At 55.8% G+C, this 27,556-nt stretch overlaps 1 protein-coding gene across 2 annotated transcripts; it reads right to left on the bottom strand.

The window, feature by feature from the left end:
• Positions 1-475: 475 nt before the first annotated feature.
• On the bottom strand, positions 476-27,556 carry NRBP2 (nuclear receptor binding protein 2). Of its 2 annotated transcripts, none has more exons than XM_090138202.1 (18): positions 27,404-27,551; positions 14,958-15,080; positions 14,695-14,790; positions 14,203-14,292; positions 12,648-12,688; positions 12,478-12,572; positions 11,843-11,866; positions 11,521-11,604; positions 10,873-10,928; positions 10,273-10,368; positions 9,222-9,354; positions 8,967-9,069; positions 8,788-8,838; positions 8,478-8,613; positions 3,819-3,872; positions 3,391-3,454; positions 2,500-2,555; positions 476-1,696 (listed from the first exon to the last, which is right to left on the bottom strand). In XM_090138202.1, the coding sequence occupies exons 1-18, from the start codon at positions 27,518-27,520 to the stop codon at positions 1,628-1,630; spliced, it is 1,488 nt and encodes a 495-aa protein (XP_089994328.1). In that variant the 5' UTR covers positions 27,521-27,551; the 3' UTR covers positions 476-1,627. The 2 variants fall into 2 exon arrangements, with proteins under 2 accessions (XP_089994328.1, XP_031462233.1); XM_031606373.2 differs by having other exon boundaries at positions 478-1,696; positions 14,689-14,790; positions 27,404-27,556.

Here is a 27,556-nt window from a genome sequence, read left to right as displayed (position 1 = left end):
AGAGTGGTGAGGTACTGGAACAGGCTGCCCAGGGAGGTTGTGGATGCCCCGTCCCTGGAGGTGTTCAAGGCCAGATTGGATGGGGCCATGGGCAGCCTGGTCTAGCATTACGTGGGATGGTTGGTGGCCCTGCGTGTGGCAGGGGGTTGGAGATTCATGATCCTTGAGGTCCCTTCCAACCCTGGCAATTCTGTGATTCTGTGACATTCAAAGAATTGAGTCAGGTGAAATGTGCTAAAGAAGAGCTCACTGGCTGATCAGGGAAGCAGCAGCTGGTGTATGAAGGCATTTCTTAGTTTGCAAAGGCAAGTGCAAGCTTGTTCTGGAGAAAGCAATTTCTGCATCACACAGCTGAATGCTGTTTTTCTTGTGAATGCCTGCTCTATCCAATTTACCCAACTTTGTTGGATCAGCGTTGAACTCGAGGAAGCCGTTTCACTCTTCTTAACTGTAAGAGTGACTAAGAGATCACTGAGTGCTCGCTCAGCAGACCAGCTCCTCGCATGAGACAAGCTGCTTGCAATGGCTTTATTGATTTGTCAGTTCTGTCAGGTTGGCACAGCGCAGCGCGACTGGGAAACACAGCACAACTGACAGCTCAGCGCAGCGTGGCGGCACGGCAGACCCAGCCATACAGTTGGTGCAGCACCACAAAGCACGATGCAGGCAATGGAAGAGTTGGCACAGCGCAGCACGGCAGCAGGGCTGCTCACAGCACGACGTGAGCAGCACGGAGCGCAGCACAGCTTTTGCTACACGAATCATTTCTGTTGGTGATTTTTACCAATGGAACCCAATGTGCAGCAGCTACGATTGCCCCTTTCTACGCACAAGCAATGGAAGTTCCAAACACCCCAGGACACACAGGGAAGGAAGAGACATAGGGGTTTTTCCCCTTAGGATACCGTAAGATTTTTGAAGGCCATGAGACAAACAGGAGTGAAAAAGGTTCTGTTCAGCACCAGTGACATTTCTGCTGTTCCCCGTGTTGGGATCCAGCTGGTGGGTTTGGATTGCTGCAGTTGCTTCTCCTGCTGTGCCAAGTCCAGCTCACAAAGTCCACCTGTCAGCTTATACCAAGATGAGAGCTTCTAACTGAAAGGTATCACAGTGGTTCATCTGTGTGTGGGAAACCTTAAAAAAACAGCAGGAAATGGAGATAGAGGATGGAACATGGCAGATTGCAAACTATGCTGGAGCTTTCCTCCCTTCCGCACCCATCACCAGCTGGCAAAGAGGAAAAAAAAAGAGCTTTAGGACCCGCAGAGAAAATCTTATCACTCCCAGAGGCAAATTTATCAGTCTGTGGAACTCTTGCAGCAGCTCCTCATCTTCACAAACACCGTCAGCACTCCCCCAGGCCCCACAGCTCCCCCTGGATTGCTGCTCCAGGAGTAGGGGCCAGGGCACGTGCTCGTGCAGAGGCCATTCCTTGTGTTATAGCTGGTTGCTATTCCACTTGCTGTTGTCTTTCCACGCCACAACAAAGGCATACACCTCTCATGGACTGCAAAGATTCAGTCTGGAGTGGCCCCGCTGGAGGAGTTGGTTCCAGAGCCCATGGTTGCTCCTTGCTGGGTTTGTGCCCATCCCCATAGCGCAGGGACCCCGCTGCCCCAGGGGTGACTCACAAGGGAGGAGACCGGTGCTTGTGGAAGGCATTTTCCAGGAAGTTAGCCAGTTTCTCACAGTCATCCTAAATATAGAAGAAAAAGCAAGCCAATAGATTAGTTTGCCATGCTTTTTCCAGCATACGGGAGAAAGCACTCTGCTGTTTCAGTTCCAAGCCGTGCAGTTGCTCTGCTCAGATGAAGAAGAGAAGGAAGTCTAGATACACTTTTTTTTTTTCCAGGCATACTCACATATATTTTTCAGTGAGCGAAGCTAAGCCCTGCCTTATCTAATGTCAACATCCAGAATGAGAAATGCTTCAAAACTTTGCCTACAGCCCCAGAATTCCTAACTTGTACAAAATAAAAAAAATAAACGCATTTTTCATTTCCTCCACACTCCTTTACCCTGAGGCCGCGCTGCCCAAATGACTGCACACACAGCTCTGCATTCCTCCTTGAGTCGGTCTGCAGACACCAAGGGAGAGCCTGGAACTGCAGAAGAGGCAGTGCTGCTGACAGGGAGAAGTTTGCAAAGTGACCTGAGAGCAGCGTGGGCTGTTGGGTCCTGGCTGCTTCTCCCTGGCACTGCTCAGGCTTTCACATTCAGAAAGGCAGTGAGTTGATGCCACGAGTGTGGTGACCTGTCATTGCTGGATGGCTGACCCTTCAGAACAGTGGGAGCAAAGTCTGGAGCCCAGAAAAATCAAACAGAGAGGCACTGAGCAAGGGCAGGAGTGCAGCACAGAGCTGCAGCCTGGGCCACGTGGCTGCTGCTGGCTGCAGATGGGGAATAAGGCACGAGGCATTCATGCTGCACGCTGTGCACGATGCTGATGTGGCACAGTGCATGCACACTGATAGTGGCACGGTGTACAAGCAGCCTTACCTCGTGGATGAACCCATAGTGCACCAGCTCTGTGGCAAGGTCCTTGGAATTATCAGCTGCAGAGGGAAGGAACAGTGAGAACATTGGTGCATCCCAGCTCATCCTCTCCCAACAAAGCACACCTCTCCAGCCCACAGCACAGCTGCACTGCGCCTCATTGCATGTTAGGGGCACACACTGTGTGCTGCTGCTCACAGTTCTGAGTAATGCTAGGGCCAACAGAGCAGAGTGTGCAGCGAGTGAGATGCAGGACTGAGCTCCAGCCCCACATCACACAGCACAATGCCTCGGCAGTGCGTCACTGTCAGGTCTTTGAGCTTGCCATGCTTGGGCTCAGCATGAAAAGGAAGCAGGCCGCTTCCTGCAGGTAGGAACAGAAGGAGCTGGTGGAGCAGCAAATCCCAAGTGTCAGTTTGCAAGCTTTGTGTTTTTGTTCTGCCTGTAAGGGACTCCAGCTGTGCAGCCTGCAGAGGGCTCCTGCACACCTTACGAAGGAGCTGCTGCATTGGACAGACCCCAGGAGAAGTGCCCTTCCCCACACCCGTGGGATTCCCCAAGAGAAGAGCGCAGCAGCTCCTTGGAAGGTGCTGTGGAGACTGCCCCAGGGCTGGGAAAAGGCAAAGAATGCACTCATTCACTGGTATTGCCCCAGCCGCACATCTCTGGGTTAAGTGCACGCTCCTGATGGCCACAGGACTCACAAAGTTCACTTCAGCTGCAGGTTGGCACCGCATGCCAAAGGTATGGGAACAAGAAAATGAAGTTTGGTCTGCTCTCCCAGCATGAGAAGGAGAGAAGAGCTGAGTGCAAGCAGTCTGTGCCTAGCCCTAACCCCAAACCTGACCATGGCTACCAGGAAATACTTCATGCACAAGAAGCAAGGAGACCTACTGGGCAGCAAGTCGTAGCTCAGCTGTCGGTGCAGCTTGTCCTCCAGGATCAGCAGGAGCGTGAGCTGCAAAGAAAAGAGAGAGCTCTGTGCATTCATCTGTAAGAGGCAGTATCAATGCTGGAAGCTGCTAGCAGGGCAGGTAGGGGGTGCTGGTCAATGCCAGCATGTGGGGTGTCTTTGGGGCATAGTTTGGGTGACTCAGAGAGATGCTCTCTCTGTTAAACTGGAAAGAAGCAGAGCTAAGAGGTGTCCAAAGACGTCATGGACTGCTGACAGAGGGGTCTGTCAGCTTTGCTCTTCTCTGGGCTTCTTTTGCCTCAGACAGAAGGGCAGGTCTTTTGGGTCCTGCAGCGAACTGAGACCAAGCTGTGCCACGGCACAGAGAACAGATGCTGCCCATTGCATCCTGGTGGGGCTGTGCACTCACATGCCACTGAGTCTTGTCCTCATTCAGCTCCATGTTGCATTGCATCTGCACCACCTGGAAGAGGCCAAAGTGAGCGTCAGCCCGGACACAGCCCCTTGAACTCCCCCAGGTCTGTTTTGCTCCTGTTTTCCAAGCACAACTCTCAAAATCCCACTTAAAAACTGAGCTACCAGCCTGACCTTCTCCTCTGCCTACACCTCCAGGTGCTGTCCAGAACAGCTGAGGGTTCATTGAGCCCAACACCCAGTCACAAACTGCCATCAGCTGATGAAGGGTTGAGTGGGAGCCCTGCAGGAGGTGCAGTTCAGGGGCAGCATTACATCAGGATGAATTCCTCTGCTTTATTTGTCTGGCTGGGTTTTCCCCTTGAGGCCCTGCCCAAACTCTTGGTTATGTTTTAGTGTCATGCTTTAGTTCATGTCCCTGAGGGATGACAACTTCTTAAAACAAAACCAAGATGTCAAAAACTATTGAAATGATGCAGAGTTCATTTTGGGAATGCTGCATTGCACTGCAGCGCATTGAAATTAAATAGACCAATATGGCTTTTCCTTAATATGTCAGCTTCAAGCTCCAGGACGATGACGTGCCCAAGGTGGACGCTCCTTCCTTACACTGAGTAACACCAGAGATCCCTTGTTTGTGTGCAGAACTTCCCCACATCCTGCACACATCACTGAGAACAATGATGGTAACTGAGTGCATCACTGCCACCTGCTCCCGGCTCTCTCTACCCAATGCCCATGATCATCATCCTGTGGGAGGGGACATCGGGAGCTCTCTAGACCCCCCCCCGCCCAAAAGAAGAAGGCAGTGAGTTCAGAGAAGGCTGCCCAGCATCACTTTGCTGCCCTCCTTTGAACTAGTTCCAATTTATCAGTGTCTTTCTGTGTTGTCCAGATGCAGAATAATGACAGCGTGAATGTTCCATCGCTGAGCACGATCCCACTGATACCTCATCCTATGCAGTTTTATTCACGGTCTGCTGCATTCCAACAGATCTTAGCAGTCACGGGGAATGAAGGCATTTGGCTGCTGAAGCAAGCAATGCTCTGGGGAAGCACAGTGACTCCTCACCCTGAACTCCTGACCCGCTCCACCACAGCAGAAAGCAGTGCTCCCACTGAGATGGACATTTCCATCAGTCATCACCTCTTGTAGCTGACTCTGCAGTTTTGATGCAGCTCAAATATTTGGTTCCGGAGCAGAGGAGGCGATGGCTGAGCTGTGAGCCGTGCAGGACCCACACGTCAGCACTGCCTCTCTTATCTCCTCTCACTCTCACTTCTCTTTCTCACCTCTTTTTCTGCTTTTCATATCTCTTCTGCTTGCTAAATGGAACGGTACAGATGGAGGCCTCCATCAGGCTCCTGCAGACCACAACTTCCAGCACTGGAACCTCACACCATGCACTGCTGAGCGCCCTCTGCCACCTTCCCCAGCCTGGCTGCTCTCTGACCTCATACCAAAGAGCTGAGCCCACAGACAAATGTGTGGGCTGCAGGAACATCCAGTGGGTTGATGTGGATGTTATAGCCACGGTCCCAGGCCAACTGCTCTGGGTGGCACAGCTTGAGGAGGGAGACTGGACACGGAATCTCAACTGTGATTCCATGTGAAAACACGCAACCCTGAATGAGTCTCCTGCCAGCCCAAGCTGAGCCACTGAATCATGGAACCACTGAGGTTGGAAAAGACTTCCAAGATCCCCACATCCAACCCCATCCCATCCCATCCCTCCCATCCCATCCCATCTCATCCCATCCCTCTCATCCCATCCCATCTCATCCCATCCCTCCCATCGCATCCCATCGCATCCCATCCCACCCCACCATGCCCACTGACCATGTCCCCATGTGCCACATCTCCTCCATTCTGGGACGGTGACTCCCCAGCCTCCTTTTGCAGCTGTGCCACTGCATCACCACTCTTTGTAGATTAAATGTTTCCTAACATCCAGCCTGAGTCACCTGCACAGGACAGCGATGCTATCTCAAAAGTTCTAAAGCAACCTAGAAAGCACTCTGCTCCACACAGGTTTATAATGGAGTGAGGAAACATCTCCCTGCAGTGCATTTAGGAAGCCTAAAGAGGCTGGAAACTTCCCTTCCTCTTAAATTAATTGTAGTGAGTGATAGCTCATCAACATGGTTTCTTGATTGTGCTGCAACACCTTTTGGATATGGAGGCAATCATAGAATTACAGAACCCTAGAATGGCCTGGGTTGCAAAGGAGCACAGTGCTCATCTGGTTCCAACCCTCTGCTGTGTGCAGAGTCGCCAACCAGCAGACCAGGCTGCACAAAGAACCCACAGGGTGCCATAAGGATCCATAGGGTGCCATAGGGACCCATAATCATAGAATCACTGTAGAGTCACAGAATGGCCTGGGTTGCAAAGGAGCACAATGCTCATCAGTTCCAACCCCTGCTGTGTGCAGGTCGCCAACCAGCAGACCAGGCTGCCCAGAGCCACATCCAGCCTGGCCTTGGATGCCTGCAGGGATGGGGCATCCACAGCCTCCTTGGGCAACCTGTTCCAGTGCCTCACCACCCTCTGGCTGAAAAACTTCCTCCTCACATCCAACCTAAATCTCCCCTGGCTCACTTTAAAGCCATTCCCCTTGCCCTATCACCATCCACCCTCGTAAACATCACCCCAGGCAATGCCAGGGGCCTATAACCAGCAGCACCAGCACTTTCTGCATGGCACTAAAAACACGGCTGAAATGCAGAGTTACTTCAAAGCCCACCCATTAGCTGCCCACAGGCACGCTCCTGTGCTCAGAAATGCTGCTCAGAGCTGCATGGGTGCCCCCATGTCCGTCCACGGGGCTCGCTGGGCATCCCACTGCTGCCTCCCAGAGCTGCCAGCTGTGGTCACATTCCTTTGGCACTTGCAGGTTTGTCCAGATGCAAGATTTCATGCAATGAAACTCAGATCGCCGCTCCCCTCTCAACCCCCGGTAAAATCAATGTGTGTTTTTTCACCAGCCATTAGCCAGACCACGCACCTGCAGAACTGGGGCACTGGATGAAAATGTAGCATATAGCAAATGTAGAGGGGGAGACAGCATAAATGCTTGGGTTTACGCTGACATTCCTCCAATTGATCCAACTGAGCACTGCAGCGCTCTCTAAAAATAAGCCCGGAGCACTATGAATAAACCATAAGTTAAGTGCTCTGAGAGCTGATTTACGGCCGTGATGGAACCACTGACTGCTTTGTAGAGTCATTTCACAGCATCTTGCAGGAACGAGAACCAGTTTGGGGCCTGCGTAGCATTTTTAACATTAATTCAATGCAAGGATGAAGTTGTGTTCATAACATCCACGGTGACACAAGGAGTGCCACGGGCGATCGATGACAAATGACATGATAGCATCAGCGCAGGGAAATACCTCATACAGGGAATAAAGACACAGAATGTTGTTTTAAGGAACAGAGGTGCACACAGACCTATGCCTGATCCCAAAGCTCTGCAGCTCAGCAGATGGAAGCCGGCTGAGCCGTGCCATGCTGGGGCTGCGTCCTGCCAACAGCAGCCAACCCTCCTCTCCCCATGCACTTGTCAGCAAAGTGCCCCTGCTGCCTCCGATTTGGGGCTTCCAATAGAAGACACTGATAAAATGGAGTGAGTTCAATGGAGAGATGGCAAAACCGTGCAGGGCTGCAGCACTGGGACGGGAGGCAGAGCGAGCAGGACCTGGGGGATCGGAGATTCATGATCCTTGAGGTCCCTTCCAACCCTGGCAATTCTGTGATTCTGTGATTCTGTGACTTGCTCTGCCTGATGGCTTTGGGGAAACCAATGGCAGCACGCCCATAGCTGTGGGGGTGCTGAGAGGCTGTTTGCAGAGAGAAAGGAGAGAAGAGACAGACTTAAACAGGGATGTTCTGGACGGACCCAAGGAAATCCTTTTTCATGGTGAGAATGTTCAAACAGTGGATCAGGGACCCACAGAGATTATTGGGTCTCCATCCCTGGAGGATCTCAGGACCCAGTTGGACTCCTGATGTCCCTTCCCATTGAGCAACTGCATGGCAGAATGAGACCCAGCACTGGATACCCAATTTAGGTCAAGCAGCAGTGATTAATCCTGGGAAACTGCTCCTGAGACCAAAGTGGATTCAGCATTTCAAAATGCTGTCAGACCCACGGCGCCCACCCTTCCTGCAAACAACCCTGGGACAAACACAAAAAAGCCCTTGAATCGAAGATGCTGAGTGAAATCCAGCAACCTGGGAGAGACAGAGATGATCTCACAGAGCTTATTCCTGGCACCTGAAACTGACTCCAGGACACTAATAATACAGGAAATCATAAAAGAAGACTTTAAGCTGCCATCACAGAATCACTGAAAATAAGAGCTGAAAGGGTTCAGGATGCCATCCTAGAGAATCATAGGATCGTTAAGGTTGGAAAAGACCTCTAAGCCCAGCTGTCAACACAACCCCTTTGTGCTCACTCATAGAATCATCACATCACTGAGGTTGGAAAAGAACCCCAAAATCCCCAAGTCCAACCCCAACCCACCATGCCCACTGCCCATGTCCCCAGGTGCCACATCTCCACCGCTCTGGAACACCTCCAGGGATGCAGACCCTCCCATTTTCCTGTTCCAACTGCCACTCTGATTGTACCTGGCCTGACTTTACCTTCCTGGTCTCCACATCAAAAGGTTCTGGCGTGGGGGTTTTGGCTTTCTGAGGGTCCTCTGGGGGCTGAGAGAGTGCCCGTGGGAGGGCATGGGGTCTGGAAACAGCGAAATTCATCAGAGGGTAAATCCCATTCCTGGTACAGACACAGAGAGAGGAGACAACCAACTGAGCCCCGTCCTCCTGCTGCCAGGCAGAAGGTCTGTTCGTCCATGTGGAGAGCCACAGAGGGGCTCAAACGAGAGACTAAGCACGGTCCTGCCAGTGGGACACTCCATGGGATGGGATCTGGGGATGTCCCAACACCCACCTGACATCTTCTAAGAACTTGTCCAACTCAAGGAACGAGACCTCTGAGTACCTGGGAGGGAAGGATGGGAACGTCACTGCGAGAGCAGGGCAGGAGAGCAGCACGAAGGGCTGCATGGTGACAGCGTGGTCAGGGTGAATGCAGGTCCTGGGTTCACATCTTGTGCTCCAAACCCTCACCTCCACTGTGCTCCAGGCCGACCCTCACGCCGGATCTCTGCCATCACCATGTTCAGGTCCAGCTCCTTTATCTTCTCCTCCACCACGTTCTCTGGCATCAGATCTAGGGCAGAACCAGAGAGAGGCATCAGCCGGGAGATGCTGCAGGCTGGGCTCTGTGCTCACTGCCATTCTCCACAGGCCCCTCCATCCCCCCAGCTCTGCGGGGCCAGGATGCACGAGCTCAGTGGGGCAGGGCAGTCTCCTGTAACTCACACTGGTTGTTGATGAAGCAGTGTGCTGCCAGCAGCTTCAGGGAATGGACCTCAAAGAGCACACGGTGGAAGAGGAGGCTGTTGGCCGTCGGCCGCTTGTCGGGGTTGAGGGTCAGGCACGACAGAATGAACTCCTGAGGGTCAAACACAAAGCATGAACTGGAGGCAAAGCCCCGCTCCACGTCTGTTTCAGTGCTTGGTAACTCTGTTGGAAAAGAAATTGTTCCTAATATCCAACCTGAACCTCCCCTGGTGCAACTTCAGGCCATCACCTCTCATCCTACCTTACCTCAAAGGATGCCTGGGAGAATGCTGGAATCACCCGAGAGAATGGGGAGAATGTGCACACATGATGGAATGTTTTGGGGATGAATGTGGAGAGAAACAAAAGATGCATGCTGCTGTCTGAGCCCTGTACTGGGCACTTCAGCCTGCCCTGTCTTCTCACCACGCCCTGCCCTTCAGATATTGATAAGCATTTATCAGATCCCCTCTTGACCTTCTCTCCCCCAGGTGCACAGCCCCAGGGCTCTCAGACTCCCCATCAGGAGATGTTCCAGCCCCCTCCCATCTCTGCACCCTCTGCTGGGCTCTCTCCAGCAGTTCCCAGTCTGCCCTGAACTGGGACCCCCACACAGTGCTCCAGCATTGCCCCCCCAGGGCAGAGCAGAGTGGGGAGAACCTCCCTGCCCTGCTGGCCATGCTCTGTGCAATGCACCCCAGCATCCCATCTTGGCAATCAGGGCACACTGCTGGCTCACAGTCAGCCTGCTGGCCACCAGAACCCCCTGGTCCTTTTCCATAGAGCATGCACACACGTGTACACATGCACCTACTGGGATCTGGCACCCAGCCTCACTGCTGTTCCCAGTGGGACAACATGTGGGGACAAGATCTCATCATGATCAGCCGAGCAGGAAGGATTCTGGTGCCCTTCAGCCTGCCAGACTGCTGCCCGCTGCTCCCAGAAGGCTGCTCCAGGGCCACCTGAAACACGTGGGTCTGGCTGTGTCCCAGTGGCTCCGTCCCACAGCTCAGCTGCCCGCACTCACCCTCATGTTGGGGTCATCCAGAGAATGCCGTGCCCTCATGATGGCCTCCTCCGAGACCCGTGTGTCACCGTTGGTCTGGATCTCCAGCACTGCCATCTGGGGAAGGAGGAGCGCAGCTGTGTTTGCAGGCAGCCAAGCCCTGGCTCAGTCCTTGGGGCCCATTTCTCTACCCCAGTGCTGCACAGGCAACCCCCAACCAACAAGCAACAGCCCCCTCATAACAGCACTGAATGTCCCTGTCCCATGTGCTCCCCCTCCCTGGGGGTGCCGCAGCCCGTGGAGGCTGAGCCACAGCAGCAGTGGATGCTCTGCTGAGCCCAGCAGTAGTGCCTCCACCTCCATAGAATCATAGAATCACAGAATCACAGAATGGCCTGGGTTGCAAAGGAGCACAGTGCTCATCTGGTTCCAACCCCCTGCTGTGTGCAGGGTCGCCAACCAGCAGACCAGGCTGCCCAGAGCCGCATCCAGCCTGGACCCGCAGCTCACAGCCAGGTATGGGGAGCTCCCAGGCAGCCAGCAGGCCCTACAAGGCACTGCCTTGCCCCATAAGTGGGGGTCCTGCAGGTTGCCATGCTCTGCAGCAGCCCAGCTCCGTACCTCCAGTGCGCACATCCCAAAGGAGAAGATGTCCACGGCGGTGCCATCAGCCTTCTCTGCAGAACCAAACCAGAAGCCCATCAGCCCAGTTGTGGTGGGACTTCAACCCCCCCACCAGGAGCAGACGACGTCCCCCCTGTGGGCCCTTCTCCCCACACACTTCTATCTGTGCCTGCTTCCCTACCCCAACACCCAGAGCTCTACACAAACCTTTCCAATTAACTCAGAAGACCCGAGGTGGGGCTCACGCTGTGTGCGTGCACAAGGCACAAAGGCTCCTTGCTCCTTTTTTCCCCTCACTCTAATACTTCACACGCTGCTGAGCACTTCTGAGCCAGAACCTTTTCAGGCAGCAACCTGAGCTCATGCTGAGACCTTGTTCTGAACCAGCAACATCCAACTCTCAGCCCATTGCTAGGTGTGCACAGCTATTCTCCCTGTGGGCACAGCTATTCCCCCCACGCGCACAGCTCCGCACTGATCAGCGCAGCATTTCACCTACAGCATTGGCACAACCATCCACAGTCACGAGATTTTCTCTTGGCTGACAGCTTTAGTTCTGAAAGCACCAAACTGCAAACCCGCAGCGGCCAAACATTGAACCACAGCCCTCCCACAGTCCCCCCCCCCAAACTGAGCCCCACTCACGGCCGTATTCCGGGGGAAAGAAATGCAAATTGCGCAGCTCCTCCCTCTCGATCCGGATGGGGCTCCGCAGGTCATCTGGAAGGGCTGCAGGGGAACAAGAAATAATCTGAGCCACGGCTCTGCAAGTGAGCACAGACGGGACTTTGGAGCGTGTCCCTGCCCATGGGGACAGCAGTGTGCACCCACTTCCCCAGGAGATGACACAGCAGTGGAGGTTCGCCTCCTGCTTGCAGCCCCAGGGCCACTCCTTGGTGCCCAGTGGGGACAAAATGCACTCGGTGAAGAGATGGATGTGCTGGAGAGGGAGCAGAGGGACACTCACCGTTAGCAAACACCCGGTGCCACACTGCCGGTCAGCGCCGATGCCAAAGGAGATAAGTGAGAAGTGTAGAGCAGGGGACACAAACAGAAGACAAGGGAATGCCACACTTCAGAACCATAGAATCGTTAAGGTTGCACAAACCACTAAGATCATCGAGTCCAACCCCACCCCATCCCCACTGTCCCACTCACCACGTCCCCAGGTGCCACATCTCCATGGCTCCGTAACACCCACAGGGATGGTGACCCTAGCACTTCCCAGGGCAGCTGTGCCGATTTCTGACCCAGCATTTTAGACACACTGCAGGGCCTTAACGCCTTTCTTGCAGTGAGGGACCCAACACTGAGCACAGCACTGAGGTACGGCCTCACCAGAGCTGAGTACAGAGGGATGATCACCTCCTGCTCTGCTGGCTGCACCGTTTCTGGAACAAGCCAGGATGCCATTGGCCTTCTTGGCCACCTGGGCACACTGCTGGCTCGTGGTCAGCATCCCCAGTTCCTTCTCTGCCACAAGGGCACTGCACACGTGTGATGCTCAGTCATCCCCCAGGGGACTCTCAGCTCTTATCCCTCCCCACAGCTCCCCGCTGCCCACCCCATTCTCAGCCCCAGAGCTGCGGGGCCGCGTCCTACCGGAGCCGATCTTGATGAGCCCGTTGTGCTGGATGAAGATGGTGTCACTGGTGAGGTTGCCATGGATGATGGGGGGCTCACAGGAGTGGAGGAAGCTGGAGGGGGCACAGAGCTGCCCTGAGACGCTGCCCAACACAGCCAGCAGCAGGATGGTGAGGCAGAGAACTTACCTGAGAGCGGACAGGATCTGCGTGCACCAGCGCTTCCAGGCCTATGGCAGAGACCAGAGCTGTGTGAGACAAGCCAGGACCCACATATCGACCGGCAGCTGGGAACCCGACCCCCCACTGCCCTGCAGGGACCACTGCTCGAGGATGAGCCACGCACTGTCCCAGCCACAACAGCCTCCTTTCCAGTCCAGGTTCAGCAAACACCATCAAAGCTGAGAACCTCAGTGCTGTGATCCTCAGTGTCAGACACAGCTCTGCATGGCACCAAAACCCAGTGGGAGTGTGGACACATGCACCATAGAGGGGGCAAAATCTCACTCTGCTCATGGGGTCTGTGCAACATGGTTTGTACCAACGGTGAATCCCAATTCTACCGCTGTGCTGCTGTGGCAGTGAGCTCAGACTTGGGGGAGGGCAATGGGGTCCAGCACAGATCCCACAACACACAGATCCTTGCGTAATGCAGGGAGTGACCAGGGGATCATAGAGTCATGGAGGTTGGAGTCCCCTAAGATCATGCAGTCCAACCTCAGCCCATCACACACACACAATCACAGAATGGCTGGGTTGGAAGGGACCTCAAGGATCACGAAGCTCCAACCCCCCACCACACGCATGGCCACCAACCTCCACATTTCACAGCAGCCCAGGCTGCCCAGGGCCCCATCCAACCTGGCCCTGAACACCTCCAGGGATGGACGGGGCATCCACAGCCTCTCTGGGCAGCTGTTCCAGCACCTCACTACTCTTTCTGTAAAGAATTTCTCCCTCACATCCAACTGAAATCTCCCCTCCCTCAATTCCAACCATTTCCCCTCATCCTGCAGTTATCAACACTTCCCAAGAGCTGACTCCCCTCCTGTCTGTAGGCTCCCTTGAGGTGCTGAAGGCTGCACTGATTCACCCCGCAGCTTCTCTTCTCCATGCTGAACAAGCCCAGCTCCCTCAGCCTGTCTTTGTACGGAGGTGCTGCAGCCCTGCTCATCTCTGTGGCTCCTCTGGCCCCTCTCCAGCAGCTCCCTGTCCTTCTTGTCCTGGGGGCTCCAGCCCTGGACGCAGTGCTGCAGACGGGGCCTCACGAGAGCAGAGCAGAGAGGGACGATCACCTCCCTGTCCCTGCTGCCACCCCTCTGCCGATGGAGCCCAGGATCCCATTTGCTCTCCGAGCTGCAGGAGCACACTGCTGCCTCACGTTCAGTTTTTCACCCACCAGGACCCCCAGCTCCTTCTCTGCAGGGCTAAATCCCTACCGTATGCACTGACCATGTCCCCAAGAGGACATCTCCATGGCTCTTGAACACCTCCAGGGATGGTGAGTCCCCCACCTCCCTGGGCAGCTGTACCAATGCCAGACTCTTCTGGAAAGAAATTGTTCCTAATATCCAACCTGAACATCCCTCAGAGCAATGGGAGGCCACCACCTCTCATCCCATCACTGCTGTGAACATCACTGCTGGGAACAGCATTCATCTGCTCTGCTTTGTAAGAGACCCAAGACCCTTCCCAGCAGGCACAGAGCTGCTCCTTCCCGTGGATGTGCTCCTAAGGAACCTACCCTGGCATTCATGGCCTTGTGGTTTTTCTTGGTTTTCTTCAGGAATTGCTTCAGGCTCCCCGAAGACACGTATTCTGTGATGAAAATGACCTGGGGGGGACAGAGGTGTCAGTTCCTTGCCCAGCTCATGTGCTGCAGCGCATGAAGCTGAGGGTGAGCGTCCTGCTACGTGTCCTGGAGAATCACAGAACCATTAAGGTTGGAAAAGACCTCCAAGATCATCAAGTCTGACTGCCAACCCATCCACCCTGCCCACTAAGCTATGCCCTGAAGTGCCACATCTCCACGGTTCTGGAACACCTCCAGGGATGGAGACTCCTCCACTTCCCCGGGCAGCCCATGCCAATGTCTGATCGGTTTCAGAGAAGAAATCCTTCCTAATTTCCAACCTGAAGAAGGAGAGCCCTGGAAGCAAGGTGAGCAGAGGACTCCGGGATCCCACCACCATCTCTCCCAGCCTGGCATCCGATCCCCACATCCCCCTACCCGTGCCTTCGAGTCCTTCACATCCAGCCAGTATTTATGGAGCTTCACGATGTTGGGGTGGTCCACCAGCACCAGCTGCTCAAACATGGTCTTGATCTTCTCCTATGTGCAGAGAAAGGACAGGTGAGATGGCAGCTCTGGGGGCACGGCAGGACAGCGCAGAGAGCACAGGAAGGTGGGGAGCAGCTCCAGGTCGGGGAAAAGCTGCTTTTGGGGTACAGAAGACACAGGGAGCTGTGGGCACATTCCTCACCATGAGGGGTGATTACCTCGTGTGCTTTGAAGGCCTTCTTGTCAGTGAAGAGCAGCTCATTCCACACCACCTCCACGCCTTCCTCCGTGTCCATGGCAAGGAAGGTGCTCTGGATGCCTGGCATGTTCCCCTGGTTCACCTGCAAGGCACAAGAATCTGTGAGGCCACCCATGAGTGTGCCCTGCCCCCAGCTCCCACCCCACAGACAGACTCACTCACATCACTACATGGATGTGCATGGATCTCCTGTCCCAGGATCCCCGTCCACAGGACGCTCAGGCTGGGACACGAGGAGCACCCAGCCCACTGCCTGCCCAGCCCTCAGGACTCCCATTCCTGGCGCCTCAGGTCCCTGGGACACGAGGGCACAGAACAAAGCCACACATTGGGAGCAACTCCCAGCACAGCAGGATGTCACCATGAGAGCCACCCAGCTCCAATTCACACCCCATGTGGACCCCACATCCTAGCACACATTGGGGAACATCCCACACTCTGAGCTGATGGCTGCAGACACAACGGACAGGGCAGACTGGAAGGTCCAGACCAACCAAAGGCATAACATCAGCCTTGTCAACATCAAGGAGGCTGTGGATGCCCCATCCCTGCAGGCATCCAAGGCCAGGCTGGATGTGGCTCTGGGCAGCCTGGTCTGCTGGCTGGCGACCTGCACACAGCAGGGGGTTGGAACTGATGAGCATTGTGCTCCTTTGCAACCCAGGCCATTCTGTGACTCTACAGTGATTCTATGATAATGGGTCCCTATGGCACCCTTTAGATCCTTGTGGCACCCTAAGGATCCTTGTGGCACCCTGTGGATCCCTATGGCACCCTAAGGATCCTTATGGCACACTGTGGATCCCTATAGCACCCTGTGGATCCTTATGGCACCCTATGGATCCATATGTCACCCTATGGATCCATATGTCACCCTTTGGATTCCTATGGCACTCTCTGGATTCCTATGGCACCCTATGGATCCTTGTGGCACCCTGTGGATCACTGTGGCTCACTGTGGATCCTTATGGCACCCTGTGGGTTCTCTGGGCAGCCTGGTCTGCTGGCTGGAGACCCTGCACACAGCAGGGGATTGGAACTAGATAATCATTGTGGGCCTTTTCAACCCAGACCATTCTATGATGAGATCACAGAACTGTGTAATGGGATGTGTTGGAAAGTTCCTTAAGGATCACAGAACCGTGGACTGGTTGGGCTGGAAGGGACCCTCAGCCCCACCCCTGCAGTGGGCTGTGTGCCCCTCAGCTCAGCTGCCCAGGGCCCCATCCACAGCCCTGAGCACCTCCAGGGATGGGGCACCCACACTTCTCTGGGCAGCAGCGCCGAGGCTCTGGGGAAACGATTTCCCCTTTACACATCCTACCCAAATCTCTCCTCTTTCACCTTAAAGCCATCCCCTTGTCCTTGTCCTGTCCCCACCGGAGCAGCTGACCGCATGGAGCCCATGCAGGCTGAGCGCAGGCCAGCTGGCTGCATTGCTGAGCTCTGTGCGAGGCACGCGGGCGGGGGGAACAAGTAATAGAAGCTCTTTGTGCCCAGGCAGCAGGAACTGGGCCACGAGCGCCCATCTGTTCCCTGCCAATGAGCCGGGGGTGCTGCACAACCCCCCCCCCCCTCCCCAGCGCCGTGCCCACGATCTGCCCCGTGCCACAGCGTCCGAGCCCCGAGCAGCAGCAGAACAATCCTGCATTCATCTGCATGCCGGCAGCTCCGTGCTGTGCCGGAAGAGGCAGGGGGTCCAATCCGCCGGGAGGGGGATGCAGGGCTGCTCTCGTGCAGGGATATTCTGCTGCTGGTGGGGAGAAACCCCCTCATGGAATCATAGGTGCTTTTAGTTTGAAGGGACCTGTAAGAGCCATCTGGTCCAACTGCCCTGCACCGAACACGGAAGTGTTCAGCCCGGGGTACGGTTGGCTCTCCGGGCTGCGAGGGCACAGTGCTGGCTCGAGCCCAGCTGCCAACCACCAGCACCCCAAATCCTTTTTGGCAGGGCTGTGCTTTACCTTGGGCTTGTTCAGCATGGAGAAGAGAAGCTGCGGGGTGAATCATTGCAGACTTCAGCACCTCAAGGGAGCCTACAGACAGCAGGGGAGTCAGCTCTTGGGAAGGGGAGATGGCAGCAGGACGAGGGAATGGTTGGAATTGAGGGAGGGCGGATTTCAGTTGGATGTGAGGGGGAAGTTGTTTGCTGTGAGAGCGGTGAGGTGCTGGAACAGCTGCCCAGAGAGGCTGTGGATGCCCCGTCCATCCCTGGAGGTGTTGGAGGCCAGGTTGGATGGGGCCCTGGGCAGCCTGGGCTGCTGTGAAATGTGGAGGTTGGTGGCCCTGCCTGTGGTGGGGGTTGGAGACTCGTGATCCTTGAGGTCCCTTCCAACCCAACTATTCTGTGATTCTGTGATTCTACCCTTCCATCTCCCAGCACACGCTGACAGCAGGGTCACACACTTGCTGAGGGTGCACTCAATCCCACCGCTGATGTCACTGCTGATGATGCTGGATGCAATTTGCAGCCTTGCTGGTGGCAGAGTTGCTGTGTGTGGGGTCACAACTCAGGGGATGGGAGCTCATCAGATGTACCCCGGGTTGTGGTGTGGCCACAGTCACCCTGAGATCATGGAATCAAAGGATCCTAGAATGGCCTGGGTTGCAAAGGAGCACAGTGCTCATCGGTTCCAACCCCCTGCTGTTTGCAGGTCACCAACCAGCAGACCAGGCTGCACAGAGAACCCACAGGGTGCCATAAAGATCCATAGTGAGCCACAGTGATCCATAGGGTGTCATAAGGATCCACAGGGTGTCATAGGGATCCACAGGGTGCCAAAGGGACCTAAAATCATAGAATTATCATAGAATCTTTGAATGGCCTGGGTTGCAAAGGAGCACAGTGCTCATCAGTCCCAACCCCCTGCTGTGTGCAGGTCACCAACCAGCAGCCCAGGCTGCCCAGAGCCACATCCAGCCTGGCCTTGGATGCCTGCAGGGATGGGGCATCCACAGCCTCCTTGGGCAACCTGTTCCAGTGCTCCATCACCCTCTGGGTGATCTTTAAAGTCCCTTCCAACCAATCCATTCTATGACCTACGATTCCATGAGGCTGTGCTGGGATTGGAGGGCTGAGGGAAGCCCTTATGCTTCCCTCAGTGTCCATGAAGCTGCTCTTCTGCCCACCTCAAAAAAACACCAACGGAAAATCATCTCATGGTCCTGAGAAAAACCCCAAACCGACACCAGTGAGCAGCCACTGTGTGCTGAGCGGCTGCAGAACTCACACTGAGCAGCAGCCCCACGCACGGAGCTCTCAGCTGCACCACTAAATAAATGCTGTCTATGACCACAGAGGGGACTGGGGGCAAAAGGAGCAGCCACAGTCACTGCTGTGATCTCACCCTGTGCCTCTCAGGGCTCCCTCCCATCAGCTCTGTGAGGCAAAGCTCCTCCTGCACCAGACTGGGAAATTCTGTGCTCGGGTTCCTTCCAGAAAGGCGCTGGCAGGAGCTGAGGCTGCGTGGGGAGACCATGGGGACGGGTAAGTGGAGGTTACGACAGATCAGATTGCATCTTACAATAAATCGCTCCTTTTGTGCTTCTCACATTACAGAAGCTGAAACAGCAGACAGAAAAAGGTTTGGTGATGGAGCACCGGGGCCGTGGGGGAGCAGTGGTTCTATCAGGAGGGCTGGGAATGCTCACAGCAGCGCCCAGCCGCCCCTCCGTGCAGAGATGCTGATCCAACCCAAACCTCCCCGCTGCCACCTGAGGCTGCTTCCTCACATCCCACAACCATCTGCAAACAGAGACCGACCCTCTTTGCTGCAACCTCCCTTCATGTCCCTGCAGATGGGGTCCGCCCTCAGCCTCCTCTTCTGCAGACTGAGCAGCCCCAGCTCCTTCCCCTGCTCCCCTTGTCGTGCTGTCTGCTCCCTTCTCCAGCTGTGTTGCTATTCTCTGCCCATGCACTCTCACCAGTGCTGAGCACTGAGGCTCCCTGGTTCTGATACAACCCAGGATGCAGTCGGCCTTCTTGGCCTCCTGGATACACAGACAGCTGGCTCTCACCAGCACCCCCAGATTCCTTTCCCATCCGGATCTGCCCTCCTGTGTGCACTTAGCACAGCACCAACCCTGAGGGGGAGGCCACCTCCTGCCTGCAGGAGCTTTACCCAAAGCACTTCCAAAATCTGGCACAGGTTTGCTGCTTTGTCTCCAAGGCAACTGAGCAGGGCAAAACCTCAGCGTTCAGCCTGAGCAGCACGGGGTCACGTCAGCATCCTGGGCTCCCCGGGCAGGGGGCTGCAGGGCGGGCACGGAACAAAGCTCACCAGCAGCAGTGCTGATGCCTCGGTTATTCGGTGGCCACGAGCATCTGCTGTGCCATAAGCCCTAACCCCATGGCATGGAGCAAAAGCCCGGCTGCAGGCAGGGGGGACACGCAGGGCACAGAGGCGGCGATGCTCACAGTGGGCACAGCCCACTGTTGGGATTTCCTGGGGCTGAGCAGGGAATGCTGTGCCCAGGAGAGCAGAGCAAATCCCAACCCGCTCCTCTGCTCTAGGATCTCATTAGCCCGGGCAAAAGGCTGCAGGTGGGTCTTTAGAGACTTTGTTGGAGTTACAGATGGCACAGAGCAGCACATGCAGGGACGCAGAGTTGTGTCCTAGGGCAGGAGGGAATGCTGCAACACAGGAACCATTCTTCCAACTATGTCAAAAGGAAAAGAAAAGGAGCTCAGATGGCTGAAGCCACACTGACAGCTGTGCTGCCCGCCTCAGCTCACTGAGGGCTGTGGGTGACAGACAGCATTGGCTGCATGCGGAGTGCAGTTGGAGAAGACCTCCAAGATCCCCACATCCAACCCAACCCACCCCACCATGCCCACTGCCCACCTCCCTCAGTGCCACATCCACACAGTGCTGGAACACCTCCAGGGTCGGGGACTGCCCCACTTCCCTGGGCAGCCTGTGCCACTGCATCACCACTTCCCAGGAATAAATTGTTCCTAACATCAACGCTGACCCTCCCTCACGCAATGCAAGGCCATCAGCTCTCATCCTATCGCCGTTCCCTGGGAGCAGAGGCTGACCCCCACCTCGCTCCAACCTCATTTCAGGGGGTGGGAGACAGCAGTGAGTTCTCCCCTGAGCCCCCTCTGCCCCAGGTTGCGATGCGCTCAGCTGCTGTGGGGCTTCACCTGGCAGAAGGTGACAGAAACTGATGGCTGACATCCACCCACTGCTATCTGTGGTTTGCAGCAGAACAACAGCCCGAGCCCACAGCGGCGGAGCAGCAGCAGGACAAGGGATCTGAGCTGCCAGATAAACCTGTTTTCTCTGCACGATCGTGTTACACAATGAGCAGGTGAAGGGAACACATGAGATGGAAAATATTTTGATCCTACTGAAGCATTTGATCCTGCTCTCACAAAAACAAGCGCTCAGCACAAGCTCAGAGCTGGGTGGGCAGAGGGTGAACACGCTGCCAGCTGCAGGACTTTATTGTGCTGGGATGGAAGAGAGCCATGCACAATCACTGTGAGATCTGCTGCAGCTCAACACCATGCAGTGATGGAGAGAAATGTTCGGGTGAACAACACCTGTCCTGCACAGGTGGATCTCAAAAAGGAGAAAGGCGGCAGAACCACGGGCAGAAGAAGAATCATAGAATCATTGAGCTGGAGCAGACTTCCAAGGTCACCAAATCCAACCCCTACACATCCCCACCTTTGAGCCCACTCATAGAATCACAGAATCATTAAGGTCGGAAAAGACCTCTAAGGTCACTCAGTCCAACCACCAGCCCCATCACCACAGGAGCGGTGGGGGCCGGGTGCCTTTCTCTCCATGCTGAAGCCTGCCCTTCCTTCTTGCCCTGCACCTGCTGCAGCAAACCTGGGATCCCTGACCTCTGTTCCACTGCTGAGCAGGCACAGAAGTCTATTTTTCCACTGCTCAGATAAGAGCCAGGCACAATGCTGCGGGCTGAAGGCAATGCCTGGTTGGTACCTCCAGGGCAGAGGACTTCCTTCTGAAGGGCGAAGGAATCATAGAATCATCACAGAGCCATGGGATGGTTGGGTTGGCAGAGTCCTTACAGATCACAGAGCCAAGGAATTGTTGGGTTGGCAGGGTCCTTACAGATCACACAGTCATGGGATGGTTGGGTTGGCAGGGTCCTTGTAGGTCACAGATCCAAGGAATGGTTGGGTTGGCAGGGTCCTGTGCAGCACAAACCATAGCTCAACCTGCATGATGCCATCATTCTTCTTCCCCGAAAGCACCACAACCTCACATCTGATCCCTGCATGCCCACACTGAGGAACACTCCAGCACCACCTCTCATATCCTAATTGCCCAGTGCCAACTTGTGGAATGGAACAGGAAACCAACAGTGCTTGCACCATTCTGTGACATGGCTGTGGGCACCTCCTTCGTCCCAGCAGTACAATACCAAAGCTCCCGGGACCGTGTGTGTGTTCCCTGGTTGCAGTGGAGCAAAACAAGGAAGGAGATGAGGGGCACACGAAGTGCACAGCCCATGAGGCTCCTACACACTTGGCCACTGCACACAAAAATACCTGCAGGCAAAAACAAGCGGAAGGGCAGAAACGAGCTTGGTAAAAACAGGAAGGGACAGAACACGGAGAGCCTGGGTAATTTTAGCAGCCCTCCTTGGCACGTGGGCTGAGGAGCACAGAGGGAGCAGCTGTGTGCATTGGGGACACGGTGAGGATTGGAGCAGATGGGCAGCGAGGAGCACAGCATACAGCCACAAACTGCAAACTGACGCCGTTCTGGTGGGGAAAACAGATGGAAATAAAGCAGTGTGTGCTGCAGGAGGAAGGAGACGTTCCTGCACCCACCCACCCACCCACCTTGGGCAGCCAACATCAGCACCCGCCCAGCGCCGAGAACACAGAGTGGGATTGTTGTGGCTGGGGAGGATGGAGGGATGCTGGAGATGGGGAAAGCTGCACGGAAAGCAGACCTGAAACAAATGTAGAACCACCTCTGTGCATCACCCACACAGACTGGGAGGGTGTGAGAAGGACACTGAGAGCAGCTCAACATCTGCTTCACTGCCAAGCTGACTTGCTGAGGAGAGGCTGTGCTGCCTCCTTCCAGCAAAGGTCACCCATCGGTGAGCTGTGCCATCCTGCAAACAAACCCCCTCAGCAAACCCCTGCGATGCCCACACCTTCATCCAAGCACGGAGCACAGTGCTGCAATGCCACAGAACCATCTGCTTGCTGGGCTCAGTGAGCTGCCAGGACCCCCAAGATAAACTGCAAACAAATGCCCCCAAACCTGATGGAAGGAAAACAGACGGTGTGTGGAGAAGCAGCAAAGTCCTCCAGGCTCCTTGGCTGTGCAAAAGCAAAACAGAGCCCGGCAGCCTGGAGCCCTCCCTCCCAGCAGAGCTGGCAGCAGCATGGCTGTCAGAAATAGCTCCGGTGGCAAAAATTAAATAGCTGGAGGCTTTCCAGCAGAACACATCGCAGCGCTGCTGATCCTCACCGCAGCCTCCAGGAACACTCAAAAATGGGGAAGCTGCAGCCCCTCCGTGCATGCAGACGGTCGGGTTATTTCCCTGCCTTCTCTCTTACTTCGGGGTCTTTGGGAACGCTTCTGAACCTGGCTGATTTCTCACTCCATTCTCCCTAAAATCTGCTTTTTTTCATTTCTCCTCTTTCTACTGCTCGCTCTTTTTCCTTTTTTTTTTTTTTCTGCCGGGGGCGTAGAGGTGAACCAAAGCTCAGAGTTTAGGGCCCTCCATCCATGCAGTCATTAACCCTTTCCTGATGGGCATTAACACTGTACCAAAGGGTGACCAAAGGAGGAGATGTGGGGCAGAGCTGCAGCAGCAAATACCCCGGGGGCAGCAGCCCCTTCCCATTGGATACGTGTTTGCAAAAGCAATGCCACGTGGATACGAAAACATTTGTTTTGAGCAACACAGTATCAGAGTTTGCCAAAGCCCTGCAAAACTTCCAGCAGAAACAAAGCGCTGCTTTGCCGGCCCCGCTGCTTGGACTGCTCAGGATGGGTGGAAAAAAGTAAATGCAGGCACCAAACCAATGCAGAAAACAAACTTTTCTGAAGTGGAAACGTCTGACAGCACTGCTGTCAGAGCAGAGAGAGGGAGGTAAGGGGGCATCAGCTGAGCTGCGCTGATGCGAAGGCATGGAAGGATTCACGGCTGCTTCTCCACATTTGTTGCAAAGTACTTCAAATGCTTCTGTTTCTTCATCCATAACTTCACACGCACCATAACGAAATGCAACAGGAGAACGCAGAGGAAGCTGTGACGTTCCTCTCTCCCTGGCACACGGTGCATTCACACTGCTGCATGCACAGCTGGAGAGCGGCGCAGCACCGCGGAGTGGGGAAAACAAAGTGCAGCCCTGTGTGCATCTCTGCGGTGCCAACGTACTGCACTCCTCCTGCACTCAGACTCTGCAGCACAGCAGCAGAGCCCTGTGTGGGTGCCTGGGGCTCTCCCACCCCGCTGTACCCAACTGCAGCACTGCACGGCACCGTGCATCCAGCACAGCACTGCACAGCACCATGCATCCAGCACAGCACTGCACAGCACCATGCATCCAGCACAGCACCGTGCATCCAGCACAGCACCATGCATAGCACTACACAGCACTGTGCATCCAGCACAGCACTGCACAGCACCATCTATCTAACACAGCACCATGCATCCAGCACAACACCAGCACAGCACTGCACAGCACCGTGCATCCAGCACAGCACCAGCACAGTGCTGCACAGCACCGTGCATCCAGCACAGCACCAGCACAGCGCTGCACAGCACCATCTATCTAACACAGCACCATGCATCCAGCACAACACCAGCACAGCACTGCGCAGCACCGTGCATCCAGCACAGCACCGTGCATCCAGCACAGCACTGCACAGCACCGTGCATCCAGCACAGCACCATGCATCCAGCACAGCATCAGCACAGCACTGTGCATCCAGCACAGAACCAGCACAGCACAGCTCTGTGTACCCAGCACAGCACCATGCATCCAGCACAGCATAAGTACTCTGCATCCAGTACACAGCACTGCACACCCAGCACAGCACTGTACACCCCTGTAACACAGCACTGCACACCCAGCACAGCACCATGCACCTGGCACAGCATCAGCACAGCACTGCACACCCAGCACAGCATCAGAACAGATCAGCACTGTGCATCCATGGCACAGCACCATGCATCCAGCACAGCACAGCTCTGTGCACCCAACAAAGCACCGTGCACCCAGCACAGCATCAGAACAGCACTGTGCATCCAGCACGGCACCAGTACAGCACAGCACAGCACAGTGTACCCAGCACAGCAGTGCACACCCAGCACATAGCACCACGCACCCAGCACAGCACCAGCACACCTCTGCACGCCCAGCATAGCACCAGAACAGCACCAGCACCCAGCACAGCATTGTACACCCAGCACAGCACCAGCGCACCTCTGCACATCCAGTATGCAGCACCATGCACTCAGCATGCTGCACCATGCACCCAGAACAGCAATGCAGGACCCATGCAGGGCCAAGGCTGTTCTGCAAAAGCAAATGAAAGAGCATAAATAATGAGAGCCAGTCATCAGGGCGGCAAGAGGGAATCCCTGTGGTGGCAAGGCGTGTTGTGCTTGTGGAAATCAGAATGTTTGTGAAACAGAAGGGCTGTGTGTGTGTGCATTAGGAAACAGCAGCCACAAACATCAGCGTGTTTTCTTCCTGGTGCACGACCGAAGCACCAGGAATACGCAATAATGTCTCACACAGAACTTCCCCCACATTTGCTGGCACCATCAGGCACTGCTGCCACGTCTCTGTGATGCTGCCATGCAGCTCTGCTGGCAGTGCCACCGACAGTGCCACGGTTGTTTGCAGCTCTGCCACGTGCTGCAGCAGAGGACAAGGGGACAAAACTCTGGGGTCAGTTCTGGCCACAGCACTACTCCTGAAAGTGCCCTCAGGGCATTAAAATATACATCATTACGTGTCACCACTGGGTCACATCAACATAGAATCACAGAATCCTAGAATGGCGTGGGTTGCAAAGGACCATAATGATCATTGAGTTTCAACCCCTTGCTGTGTGCAGGGTCACCAATCATCAGACCAGGCTGCCCAGAGAACCTATAGGGTGCCACAGGGATCCATAGGATGCCATAAAGATCCATAGGATGCCACAAGGATCGACAGAGTGACATAGGGATCACATAGAATGCCTCAGGGACACATGGGGTGCCATAATCATAGAATCATGACAGAATCTTAGCATGGCCCACACTGACCATCCAGTTCCAACCCCCTGCTGTGTGCAGGGTTGCCAACCAGCAGACCAGGCTGCCCAGAGAACCCATAGGGTGCCACAGGGGATCCATAGGGTGCCACAAAGATCCATAGGGTGCCATAAGGATCACATAGAATGCCACAGGGACACACGGGGTGCCATAATTGTAGAATCATGATAGAATCCTAGCATAGCCTGGGTTGCAAAGGAGCACAATGCTCATCAGTTCCAACCCCCTGCTGTGTGCAGGTCACCAACCAGCAGCCCAGGCTGCCCAAAGCCACATCCAGCCTGGCCTCGAATGCCTGCAGGGATGGGGCATCCACAGCCTCCTTGGGCAAGGAGGAACATGGACAACATGGATTATCCAAATGAGAAATGACTGCAGGTCATCCCTCTGCCATGGACATCAAGGGTGTTCCGATGGGTTTGGTGGGCCACTAATTAATGCTCATCATCCAGAGCTCTGATAAAACACAGCACACCTCCGGGTCAGCTGCGATTCCATCCCAGCCGTTATGCACTGCTTGGAACAGTCGTCTCCCCACTGCTCAGCTCATGCAGCAGAAGTCATTTTGTGCCCATAGCTCTCATTGCAGGACCATCGTGGTGCTCTCAGCTGAAAAGCTGCTTTCCCAACAGCTCTCCCCACCCCTCAGGCTGTCCCACAAAGACCTGGGATCTGCAGCAGCCACTCCACACTGTGATTCCCGGGGATGAGTGTGTGTGCAGGGTCACCAACCTCCAGACCAGGCTGTCCAGAGAACCCATAGGGTGCCACAAGGATCCATAGGATGCCATAAGGATTCATAGGAATGAATCCTATGAAGTTGTAGATGCACCTCTTCTGCACCTTCAGCACTCGGCTGCCCAGTTGAGGTCCACCACACCTCACTGAGACGCAGCACTGGAGCCGGAGCTCAGCACCCATTGGGTGCAGCATTCAGGTGATGGTGGTGGGCACCTCCAGACCCCATCCCAAAGGAGCCGTGGGCAGGATGCTGGTCTGGGAGCACATGGGACAAGCTGGGGGTGCAGATGTGGGATGCTGGATGTTGCATCAGCCAAAGGCACTGTGAGTCCCTGATGTGCAGCAGAGGAGGTGGGGAGAGGGAGGGAACTGCGATCCACGGGCACAGAGGTGCTGCAGGGAAGGGGGGGACATGGGTTGGGCAGGTCCTGGTGGTACTAGCACCAACACAGGAAGGTGACCCACATCTCAGCACAGCACAGACTGGGCTGGGACAGGGAAGTGATGGAGTCCCTATCCCTGGAGGTGTTCAAGAACGGCGGAGATGTCACACATGGGGACACGGCCAGTGGGTACGGTGGGATGGGCATCACTGGGGATCTTGGAAGACTTAATAAGTCGATGCTTCTGTTTAGGGACACGGTCGATGGGCACAGTGGTGATATGGGTTGGAGGGTGGACTTGGGGATCTTGTCCAACCTGAATGGTTCTCTGATGCCCGATTCAGAACGAGGGGTGCCCAAAGGCAGGGCAGAGCGCCGGGAGCCGCACCGGGCTGTTAGCAGGACATACAGAGGGGATTACTGCGGGTCGGGCCTTTTTCAGCCATCGCCGTCCCACCTCCGCCTGGGGCGAGGATTTACCCCGGCTCTGACGCCGTTCCCGAGCGCCCCGATGGGGGCAGGGGGGAATTCGGGCTCCGCTTCCAGGGCACATCGCACGGGTACGGGGACACGGCTGGGGGAAAGAGGTCCGAGGGCGACCCTGAGCTCCGCGGGACGCGGGCGGGCACCGCGTGAGCGCCCTGCGGGGCCCCGGACGGGAGGATGGGCTGCGGCAGCCCGAAGCGCTCCTCCGGGGAGGACGAACCGGATCCTCCGCCCCGGGGGCAGCGGCCGCAGCGGTGCTCCTCCGCGGTTCACCCGCGGACACACCGCGCTGCCACCGGGACGGCACGCGGAGCTCCACGCACCGGGACGGCCCGCACCGGAGCCACCGCACGGCGCTCACCGCACCGGGGCACGCCGAGCCCCGCTCCCGCACCGCGCTCTCTCCGCACCTTCCCCGCTCCCCCCCTCCCCGCACCCCGCGGGCCGTTCCCGCACCGCCCTCCGGCGGATCCCGCAGCGCAGCCCGCACCCAGGGGCTGCTCCCGGCCCCCACCTGCTCGCGGCGCTTCTGCCACCGCCCGCACGGGCTCTCCTCCAGGATCTCGCTTTCCTCCTCGCTCTCCTCCTCCTTCTCCTGCGCCAAACGCGCGTCGGGCTCCGGCACCGCCATCCCCGCACCGCTCCGCTCCGGGCTGGACGGATCGGG

This window comes from Phasianus colchicus, chromosome 3 (assembly GCF_987193195.1).
Source record: "Phasianus colchicus chromosome 3, bPhaCol1.hap1.1, whole genome shotgun sequence".
Lineage (NCBI taxonomy): Eukaryota > Metazoa > Chordata > Aves > Galliformes > Phasianidae > Phasianus > Phasianus colchicus.
Note: the sequence above shows the minus strand (reverse complement) of the source record. Positions and strands in the feature narration are given on the sequence as shown.